Source organism: Gymnoscopelus microlampas (assembly GCF_963454915.1).
Source record: "Gymnoscopelus microlampas genome assembly, chromosome: 13".
Taxonomy (NCBI): Eukaryota; Metazoa; Chordata; class Actinopteri; order Myctophiformes; family Myctophidae; genus Gymnoscopelus; species Gymnoscopelus microlampas.
The window spans coordinates 6284585-6296422 of NC_139950.1; the positions used below are offsets into that span (position 1 = coordinate 6284585).

Consider the following 11838-nt stretch of genomic DNA (forward strand, 5'->3'; position numbering starts at 1 on the left):
GAAACACCCCCTGGGGTGTGTGGGTTTGGTCTCACTGAGACGTCATGTAGTGCGGACATAAGGTGAGCTGATCCAGCCGCGTCATTTGAGGCGTGTGGATCATCTCACGGATAAAAAATCTAAAAACACAGACACAACACAAAAAACACACCAGGATCATGTTTATGGGTCCTAGACCTCATACAAATAGGATTTTTTATCAAAATCGGTGAAGTTTCCCTTTAAAGGACAGCCAATCACACAAATGTGTCGAATGCAAATCTGTAATGTGTTGAATGCAAATCTGTAATGTGTTGAATGCAAATCTGTAATGTGTTGAATGCAAATCTGTAATGTGTTGAAAGTTGGTCTGTCGATTCCTAGACTAGCTTTGCAAGCTGGTAAAAACTCAGCACAGCTTGTCCTCAGTTACTCAGCGCAGATGTCATAACATTAGTGGTCGGTGGCTGCCCCCTCACTGTGGAACTCACTCCCAGCTCACATCAGAGCTGCCCCCACCGTCACCACATTTAAAACCACCCTCAAAACCCACCTTTTCAGGCTCACATTCCCTACATATATCCCAAACCCCCCCCTTTGTTTACCTTTCTTTTTGTTGTTTTTATTTTTTTTTACTTTTTAAAAAACTTTTTGACTAGTTTTTCCTAATAAAGTTGTTTCTATCTTGTTTCTGCATGTAAAGCGACTTTGAGTGCCTAGAAAAGCACTATATAAATTGTATGTACATTATTATCATTATTATTATCAGGCTGAGTGAGCACGTAGGGCAAAACGTACCTCCCCTCAATGACGCGCCCTAGGCGGAGGCGCTGTGCTTTGTGCTAGACTCTGTCTCCGTTCCACTGTCTCGCCTCGCTGGGATGCTTACCTGTCTGGTGGCAACAGAAATCCGAGAAGAAAATACTTTTATGAATCCTTTAACATGGAAGATGCCTAGATTTGTTTTGTTGTGACCACGTGATCTCTGGGTGTACCCTTCTTCGGTGGTGCTTGGATCATTCACAGGCTGCGGAGCAGCACCCCGCAACCCCCCCACCCAAAAAACTAAAAGTCATCATAAGTCGCCCTTGGCAGTGTGGCCGATTGGACGACGTCTCATCAGAAGTCGTCCTTGGCCGTAAATGATTTAAAGGAGACACCATGATTTTTTTTTAAAAATTGATATTTAATATCATATGGTGTATGTCCCTCAAACCATTTTCAAAAGGTTTGAGCCTAAATCAACACTCAGATATACTCATCCCAAGTCAATTCTCTCAGGCTTATAAAGCACTTTCAGCTGCAATACCAAAACGTCCTGTTGGGCAGAGGGGTGCTACTGAGCAATTCTAAATACTCACAATACATCAAAATACATGGGCAGAAAGTTTGGTGATGTAAGCAAACTTGCCATTCTGAGATGGCCTGTTCAGACACGCCCATTTTGAAAATCTCTGAAATGAGAATGAATGACTGAATGTTACAAAAACACATTTTTTTGGGGTACAAGAGACACTGGGGAGCCCAAAAAATACCAAAAAAATAAAAAATAAAAGTGAAATTCATGGTGTGTCTCCTTTAAGGTGCAAAGGAGTATCAGTGCATTGTACATGAGATTAAGGTGCTTACAAAGTGAGATAAAGATACTTACTTATTTTCTGTGTGTGGGGTTTGGGGGAAGAAGGGGGGTTGAAGGTACATGAGGGCACCTGCCATAATGTAATGTCATGTCAGTTTGTGATGACATGTAACATGTCACACTACTTTTTAATGTGTTCACTGTCCAGGGGTCTGCAGCCAAATGCATGTCAATTTGGGGGTCCTTGACATGAAAATGTTTGAGAACAACTGCTTCAGAGTTTTCAACGCGTCTGAAATTACAATCTAACGCAAACGGACCCGGTTGAGTTGAAGCCCACTTCAGAAGTACCTCCACAGAACTATTCATTTTAATTTTATGTCTGGAGTTTGGTGTTCCACCATCTTTAGACTTATCGTTTAGGTTGTAGTGACTGTCTTGGGGCATAATTCACCACTGGCTCTTTAAGAGCGTGGGGGGGTCTGATTAGAGACAATACTGAACAGGTGTGTGTTGTTGTGTTGTCAGTATGAGTGAGTGTGTGAAATAAATGGGACACGTTGTTCTGCGTGCCCAAAGAGAGAAGTTGCAGTACGTTCCTTCTTGCAATTCCTACATTGGTGACCCCGACTTTTGTCTGCTCGACGTTTCTACTAGTGACAGTGACAGCACGTAACCATGGCGACGGCCGCTCCTGTTAAATTACCGGAGTTTTGGGAAGCTTCTCCCGCGACCTGGTTTGCACAGGCGGAAGCTCAGTTCGCGTTGCGGAACGTTACCGACAATGCTACTAAGTATTATCATGTCGTGTCAGCCCTTGGAAGTTCAACTGCGCTCAGAGTGGAGAGTTTGATTGTTTCCCCCCCTCGGGCGGCTAAATACGACACGCTCAAAACTCACCTGCTGAAGCCGTTCCAGCCTTCTGATGCAGAGCGCGCCGACCGTCTCTTCTCCCTGCAAGGTCTGGGTGATAATAAACCATCTGAACTTATGGATAGGATGCTGAGCCTCATGGGAGCAAATAAGCCCGATTTCCTCTTCATCCACCTGTTCCTGCGACAGCTGCCTTCTCAGGTACGGGCTGCTCTGGCCAACACTAAAATAACAGACTGCCGTGCCCTGGCTGCGGAGGCTGACAAGTTTTTCCTCGCTGGCCAACAACAATGTGCGGCTGCGCTGTTACCTGCCCTGCCCTTTTCGCCACTGCCCCACGCCACGGCGGTCGCTGTCGCGGCAACAGCCCCACGCCAGGGGCGGGACACTGGTTTGTGCTATTACCACACAAGGTTTGGCCCCACTGCCAAGCGGTGCCGGCCCCCGTGTTCTTTTGGCGTGCCGGGAAACGCCAGCGCCAGCACACGGTAGTGGCCTCGTGTGCTGGCCGGACTGGCAGGCTGCTTTTCATTCAGGACACAATCTCCGGCCGGCGGTTCCTGTGTGACTCAGGTGCACAGAGCAGCATCCTGCCCGCATCAGCAGCGGACATCCGGTCCGACGGACACGGCCCCCCGATGGAAGCTGCTAATGGTACCCCTATCCGCACCTACGGCACCAGGCATGTGTCTCTGGGTTTTGGCGGGCAGCAGTTCGACTGGGACTTTGTATTGGCAAACGTGTCTTTTCCCCTCATCGGCGCAGATTTCCTCTGCGCGTATGGCCTGCTGGTGGACGTGAAAAACCGCCGTTTGATCGACGCGGCCACCTACTGTTCTTACGCGTGCACGCTCGGGGGGGCGAATTCTGTCAGACTGTCCAACATGCTCTCCGCCACGGATGAGTTCCCCCGGCTCCTCGCTGAGTTCCCCGCCCTCACGCAACCCACCTTCTCTTCGTCCACAGCCAAGCATGGTGTGGAGCACCACTTAGCCACTGCAGGTTCTCCGGTCTATGCTCGGGCTCGCCGTCTCGACCCTGCCAAGCTTACCATCGCCAAAGCAGAGTTCGAGTCCATGGAGCGCCTCGGCATCATTCGCCGCTCCAGCAGCCCGTGGGCTTCCCCTCTTCATATGGTCTCGAAGCCTGGCGGTGGGTGGCGCCCGTGTGGCGATTACCGCCGTCTAAACGAGGCGACTACGCCGGATCGTTATCCAGTCCCGCACATCCAGGATTTTTCCGCCCACTTGGCCGGGAAGGTCATTTTTTCCAAGGTGGATCTTGTGCGTGGATACCACCAGGTGCCTGTCCACCCGCTGGACATCCCCAAAACGGCTGTGATTACTCCTTTCGGACTGTTTGAGTTTCTTCGCATGCCGTTTGGCCTTAAGAACGCTGCACAGACATTCCAGCGCCTCATGGACTCGGTGCTGCGGGACCTGCTTTTTCTTTTCGTCTACCTGGACGACATTCTCATCGCCAGCACCTCCAAAGCCGAGCACCTGTCCCACCTCCGGACTCTGTTCGAGCGGCTCAGCACGCACGGCCTTATCATCAATCCGGCTAAGTGCCAGTTCGGCCTGGCGACCATTGACTTTCTCGGGCACCGAGTCACTGGGGAGGGGGCTGTTCCCCTTCCGTCAAAGGTGGATGCCATCGCGACCTTTCCTAGGCCGCTCACGGTCAGGTCCCTACAAGAGTTCATCGGCATGGTAACATTTTATCACCGTTTCCTGCCCCGAGCTGCTCACGTCATGCGGCCCCTGTATGAGGCCCTTAAACGCAAAGCCCCCAAGCACGCTGTGGACTGGTCCCCGGAGAGGGACAGTGCATTCAGGGCTGCCAAGACTGCTCTAGCCAATGCAACCATGCTGGCTCACCCGTGGCCCGGGGCTCCCATCGCCATCACTACTGACGCTTCGGACTATGCTGTCGGCGCAGTGCACGAGCAGTGGGTGGGCGGTGCCTGGCAGCCGCTCGCTTTCTTTAGTCGACAGCTGCGTCCCAGCGAGCGCAAGTACAGCACTTTTGATCGGGAGCTCCTAGGCCTCTACCTGGCGGTCCGTCACTTCCGGTTCCTGCTGGAGGCTCGCCCATTCACAGCGTTTGTGGACCACAGGCCGCTGACTTTTGCTATGGCCAAGGTGGCTGAACCGTGGTCTGCACGCCAACAGCGTCACCTCTCCTACATCTCGGAGTTTACTACGGACATACGTCACGTCGCTGGCAAGACCAACCTCGTCGCTGACTGCCTGTCCCGGGCCGTCGCTGGGGCCGTTCATCTGGGCCTCGACTATGCCTGCATGACTGCGGACCAGGCCGCCGACCCGGACGTGCAGGCTTACAGGACGGCGATCACAGGGCTTCAGTTGCAGGATGTGGCCTTCACCGATGCCGGTGCCACACTCCTGTGCGATGTCTCAATGGGTCAGCCCAGGCCTGTCGTTCCCAGTGGGTGGCGCCGACGTGTTTTCGACGCGGTCCATGGGCTCTCACACCCGGGCAGGAAGCCATCTCAAAAACTGGTCACGGCCAAGTTCGTCTGGCATGGCCTCAAAAAGGATGTAAGAGACTGGGTGACCACATGCGTGGCGTGCCAACGGGCCAAGGTGCACCGCCACACCAAGGCCCCCGTGGCGCCGTTCCTGGTACCTGAGCGGCGGTTCGACCACGTGAACGTCGACCTGGTGGGTCCCCTGCCTTCCTCCCACGGCTTCACCTACCTGCTCACCATGGTGGACAGGACAACCCGATGGCCGGAGGCCGTTCCGCTGTCTTTGACGACGACTGCCGATGTTGCCCGGGCGTTCATCGGGACCTGGGTTGCTCGTTTTGGCGCCCCGTCTGACCTTTCCAGCGATCGTGGCTCCCAGTTTACGTCTGAGCTGTGGAACGCTGTTGCTGAGGGCCTGGGCACAAAGCTCCACCGCACCACCGCCTACCACCCACAGGGCAACGGCATGTGCGAACGTTTTCATCGTGCTATGAAAGCTGCTCTGCGGGCCAGCCTCACGGACAGTGCCTGGGTCGACAAGCTCCCGTGGGTTATGCTGGGTATCGGGACCGCTCCCAAGGAAGATCTCCAGTCCTCTTCTGCCGAGCTGGTTTATGGTCAACCACTGCGGGTCCCGGGGGATTTCGTTCCCTCCACCACGACTCCCTGGTCGGCTTCCCATCAGCGTTCCTTGCTCCTGGATCAGGCCGCGACCTTTGCCCCTGTCCCCACTGCACACCATGGCCTGCCTCAGTCTCACGTCCCTGCGTCCCTGCGGTCGGCGGAGTTCGTTTTCATCCGCCATGACGCTCACCGCGGACCCCTGAGGCCCCCTTACGATGGGCCTTTCCGGGTCCTGAAGGTCGGGGACAAGGCCTTTGTCGTCGAGGTCGGCGGCAGGTCGGAGCTCATTTCCGTGGATCGCCTTAAGCCTGCCCATCTGGATTTGGGCCGGCCTCTGGGCCTGGCACAGCCCCCACGGCGGGGACGCCCTCCCGCCTCTTCCCCTCCCCACAACAGGCCAGGCACGGCCTCCCAGCCCACCTCCCGCGCCCCTCGCCTCCACACGCCGGCCCCTGCGCCCGTCCGGCGGAGTCGCGGTGGTCGGGCCATTCGCCCCCCTCTTCGTCTACGATGACTTCCTTTTTCTGTTATGGTGAATTCTGGGGGGGCCTGTGTAGTGACTGTCTTGGGGCATAATTCACCACTGGCTCTTTAAGAGCGTGGGGAGGTCTGATTAGAGACAATACTGAACAGGTGTGTGTTGTTGTGTTGTCAGTATGAGTGAGTGTGTGAAATAAATGGGACACGTTGTTCTGCGTGCCCAAAGAGAGAAGTTGCAGTACGTTCCTTCTTGCAATTCCTACAAGGTATTCTTTACTTCATTCTCTCAATTTTATTTCTGTGTGTGATTTCCTGTGATTTGTGTGTGCAGCAATCACACACAGGTGTGACTGTAGGTAGAGTCATGCAGTCATGCCTTATATGGGGATTGGTGGGACGGCTCCCTATGGTAATTGGGATGAACTGGCACACCCCTTCAAGTTACGAGGATTGGGATTCATCATCATCAAGAACATAGTTACGAACAATTCTGCCTTTTAAGAACGTTTCATGAATCTGACTTCTCTTAGGAATTCACTTAGGAAGAAATGTAAGAGGAAACATTAGGAACTTATTGCTGTATGAGGCCCAATGTCTCCATACAGCCTATCACTCTGGTAGGCTACTGTAATGATATCGTAACAGTCCTTTACCCCCCCCCCCCAATTGCCCCCAGTCTTTTTTACACAGAACCCCAAAACATTGTCACCACATGATCCAGAAAGACAGAAAGAGGTAGGACATGACTCCTGGTGGAGGTGTTAGATCCACTGAGCGAACACCTCCACTTGATAAGACATTATATTATAATTCTAAGAAGAACTTCATTAATTCTTTTATAGGATTATATTGAGAGACAGGAAAGTGACAAGACAACAAAGACCAATAGTTTCACATGCGTATTTGCACTGCATACATGCACCCAACTGATAACTCCACCTCATTCCGCTAGCGCTGTGCTTCTTTCCACTTTATCAAAGATGGAATCTGTTCCTGTTTTTATAGTTAACTAAATAATATGATCTACTATATCATGTAGAGATGTCTTTTGCCAAAAATGAAATGAATAAAGTGGGCATGAGTGAACTGCTGCGCGACAAATACCAAACCGCCCGCTCGCCCCAAAACGGGGAAAATCCGGCGGTATTCACCTGGTATTCCTAAACGTAACCTCGGTAAACTATGCCTAAACATAACCTTATCCCTAAACGTAACTTCAGTAAAACGGTGCCAAAACCTAACCTAATCTTAACCTCACTAAAACTATGCCTAACCCTAAACCTATTTCTACCCTTATCCTCAAACAAATTCAAGAATACAAGAACCGCTGGTCCGCCGGTAAAATGGGGGTGAGCGTGTTTTGGGGCGAGTCCTCCGGGGGAGGTGCCGACCTATACTTTTTGTATACGATGTGTGGAGAAGGGTAAGAATACTCCCCCCCCCCCCCCCTTACAGGCACCGAGGAATGTGGGACCTCATCTCGGAGCTGAGGGAGAGGTTCCAATATGTGGTTATAGTCTTCATAACATTATATTTGAGATACCGTTGCTATGAAACCAGGACGCTAAATGCACGGCAACAAGGACTTCCTTACTGTTAGGGGCGAAAGGCGGGCCGTATTCTATTGAGGGCGGGGAAAAGCGGTAAGATGGGTGGGGGGAGGTGATGATTGACAGAAAAACTCTCAATAGCGCCCCTCTGCCGAAAGGAGGACGTTTTGGTATTGCAGCTGAAAAGGCTTGGAATGACAGACAGACAGATTATGAAAATACATATCTGGGTGTTTTTTTAGGCTTAAACCTGTATAAAACGTATTAAGGGCCAATATTTATATAAAATATATATATTTTTTAAAGTCATGGTGTAGCCCTTTAAAGAAAAAATACCAAAATGTTTTATTTTTTATTTTTGTTTGTTTGTTTTCTTTCCAGTCAAGTATAGTTGACTGGAATTCTCTTTCTAATACTTAGAAAGAGAATTGGAATCAGAGTCCAGGATTCAGTTGTACAGGGTGTTGAATCCAGTTTTTGATTCATTTTTTCCACTGCTAATTACTACTGTTTAACTTCACTAAGCAGAACACTAAGCTGCAGTTTCATCATTGAAGTTAAGAGAAACATCACTTCTCACAGATCCAGGCACTTTGATATGAACATAATGTACAGGTTATCATTAGAATATTGATTATACTTTATGCAGCTGTGTTGCTTACATCATGGTGTACTATAAGCAGTAGTGAGGTTCTGAATTGGCATCCAGGGAGTGTGTGTGCACCAGGGGCGCCGATATTTATAAGCTCTAGCGGGTGCCCCAAAGTGTGTATATATATATATATATATATATATATATATATATATATATATATATATATATATATATATATATATATATATATATATATATATATATATATATATATATATAATTTTTTATTTATTTTTTAATATATATAAATATGCAAATGACCCATACATAAGCCAGTCTTTTGAACGGCTATTTGAAAGGAACGGATCCCAAAGATCCGGCTCCCTTAAAAGAGCCATAAATCCCATCTCTACTACTTAACATCACAAGACTGCACTGAGTCACTTAGTTGAGCAGCGTGCTAAACGACTTCCCCGTGGCCTAGATTTAATCATATATTCCAAAATAACTAGTTGATGGTTTACTTTTACAGCCAAAAGCTTATAATGTGCATATAAACAGATTCTTCCATGGCATGGCATTGTTCTCTGGCACTGTGGCTCTGGCACTGGTAAAAACCGTATGTCCACCCAGGTGCATGCCCTTTCTCAATCACCCAGGCCTACACATGCCCTTTCTGTCAATCAATTAGGCCTGGAGAGGCGTGCCCAAATAATAATCTAATAATGATAATGATGATGATAATGAATTTTATTTGTTTTTAGCACCTTTCCAAACAAAGTTCCAAAGTGCTGCACAGAGCAAGATTAAAAGCAACAGACACAAAGCAAAACATGAAATTAGAAAAACAACATTACAGTGTATAAAGTCATATAGGAAAAACACTTAGTGTAGAGGTAGGTTTTGACTTAAACAGAGGCACGGATGGTGCTAACCTTAGCAGCACCAGCAGTGCGTTCCACAGCCTAGGTGCCCGGGCGGCGAAGGCCCGATCACCCCGAGTTACTAGGTGAGTAGGCTATTAGTGACATCAAGGAGGGCCTTATTTGAGACTCAGACTTAAGAGGGGACAGCATATCAGAGATATAAGTAGGGGCCAATCCATGCAGGGCTTTATAAGTAATAAGTAACATTTTAAAATCACTCCTGGAGCTCACAGGCAGCCAATGAAGGGCAGCTAGTATGGGTGTGATATGGTAATAAACCAATAATCTATGAAACTAATACAACTAATAATGCCAAATAATAACAATAACAATAATCATGATAATGATAATAATCAGAATAAACCAAAACAGTGAAATGGAATCTAAAATTGGGTTAAATGGTTAAGGTGCTTGAAGGTATTGTGTGCATGGTTGTTACTCCTATAGCTTAGAAACATCTGTTATAAACCGTGTGAATGTAAAAGTTGTGAAGTGACATGTGCCAGTGTCCTTGGGGCTTGTTGCAGTGTCCTTAAGGTTCAACACACATGCAGACTCCATATAGACTCTATATACCTTATTATTGCACTTAAAGTATCTGGTGCTGTTCCATCCATCAGTTTCATCCAATCAGGAGAGAGAACCCCGCAAAAAGCATGCATAAGATTCCGTTTTATTGCATTACAGTTCCAATTGTTTTCCTGCCCCATCACTTCCAATTTGACTTGTTTATCTTGTATGAATTATATCTCCTGATTGAATCAAATTGGTATCCTGCACTGAGAATGTGTTTTCTGTTTACTAAAATGCTGGAGAATTGGGAGACCCCTGTTACTGAACAAACACTCTATAATAGCAATGCTTACTATCATCCCCCAAATAATTACACAACTGTCACTTCACAAAACAGTGAACGTTTCATTCAAACTGTTGGTTTGTGAACAAACAGACCCTGTGACACTGTCCTGAAAGATGAGGGTCTTCATAACCTGACACATCAGCTTCTGGAGGTGCCTCCTGAACTTCTTCTCCACAAAAACATACAGGATGGGGTTGAGACAGCTGTGAGAGTACGCAACGGCCTCTGTGACTTGTAAAGCCAATCTAATCGCCTTGCTGCTCTCACATTCTGTATAGACGTGAAGTAATTCCAAAGCTTTAAAGAACGAAGCGACATTATATGGCACCCAGCAGCAGAAAAACATGACTACAACAACGGCAACCATGCGGATGGCCTGTTCCGTGGATGATTGGTTCGAGGGGATCGTCTGTTCTGTTGATGATTGGCTGGAGAGGATGGCCTGTTCCGCGGATGATTGGCTGGACAGGAGCCTCCTAACGATGCGTGAGTAGCAGAAACCCATGATGGCCATCGGAACCAGTAAGCCAAGAATATTCATTTTGAAAAGGCAGAAGATGCTCCAGAAGTGCCTGTTGTGTGTCGCGGTGCCATTCTCATGATGTCCGGTGTATAAGGGAGCGCAGAACAAAACTGTTTCATTAGTTGACCTTGGGACCTCTTGTACTTGAGGAAAACATACATCTGGAAAAGAGACGAGAACTCCAGCAACCCATATAACAGCAGCTACAGCCATTCCAACCGAGCGTGTTTGTGTTCTCAGTACGTAAACGACATGCACTATAGCCAGGTAGCGATCAACACTCATCAGGGTGATGAAAAAGATCCCACAGTAAAAGCCAATGTGGTAAGCACCTAGGACCACCTTGCACATAGCATCTCCAAACAGCCACTGGTCACGGGCTTGGTGGGCTAGGAAGGGAAGGGAGCACACTAGGAGAAGGTCAGCAAAGACCAGGTTGAGGAGGCACACATCGGTCATGGTGCGGAGCTTCTCCATAAATATGATGACCCAGAGGACCAGCACAATCCCTGGAAAACCCACGATGAAGAACAGAGAATAGAGCACTGGGAGAAAGTATGAACCATGACTTCCATATTCACATGTCCCAAAGTCTCCATCAGGGTAATCTTCATAGTAGTCGTAGTAGTCAGTGGGGTCTACAGAGATGTCTCCACTAAAGGATTCAAAAGTATGGATTAGATGCATTTTTATAATGAAAGACTTCAGTAGGAGATGCATTTTTATTAAATGTTATGAATTTTAATGAAAGGCTTCAGTAGGCCTATATTAGGTCTGTTTCTGAAATAAAACAATTTACTGTAGCCTAAGACTAGCCTGGTTCCAGACCATAGACCCCGCCCACTCTGAGTGGACTGAAGCTTCAAGCTTCAGTCTGATAATCAGGCTAGCCTAAGACAGTATAGCTGTGTAGGAAATGTGAAGGATTGTGACATAAGTTTCTGCAAAATTCTCCTTACACACCCCATAAATTATAAATAATGATGTTGCAGCGCAAACCCATAAAGATGATGTATGTCACTGTCATAACTTTACCCGTACAGTACAAATCATGTTACAGACATACAGTACATAGTCTTACCCATGTGTGTCAATGTGTGATGAAATATCACTGACACCAGGGATGGTTGTGGCTGCAGTCGTCCATCTGGAAGATATTCAAAAATCACATGAGTACTTTCAGAAGACAAATGATGCCTGCAATGTGTTGTAAGTGATATTCCTTGAATTAAAACAAAAACTAAAATTGTAAGAAAGTTAAAGCTCTATATTCTCTCTCTCTCTCTCTCTCTCTCTCTCTCTCTCTCTCTCTCTCTCACGTTTACATTGGCAAAGCAAAACAATATTCTTTTGCAT

The 11838-nt window shown here is 47.9% G+C and overlaps 2 protein-coding genes across 2 annotated transcripts in view; one reads left to right on the forward strand and one right to left on the reverse strand.

Annotated features, from left to right (window-relative positions):
- The window catches only part of LOC311058363 (uncharacterized protein), a gene marked incomplete at both ends in the record, with an annotated part of 195684 nt that overhangs the window by 58367 nt on the left and 125479 nt on the right, over window positions 1–11838 (forward strand). The window lies entirely within an intron of this gene.
- Window positions 9998–10941, reverse strand: LOC311058354 (C-C chemokine receptor type 8-like; the record flags this gene model as incomplete). Its single annotated transcript, XM_084075779.1, has 1 exon — window positions 9998–10941. The coding sequence occupies one exon, from the start codon at window positions 10939–10941 to the stop codon at window positions 10000–10002; it is 942 nt and encodes a 313-aa protein (XP_083931905.1). The 3' UTR covers window positions 9998–9999.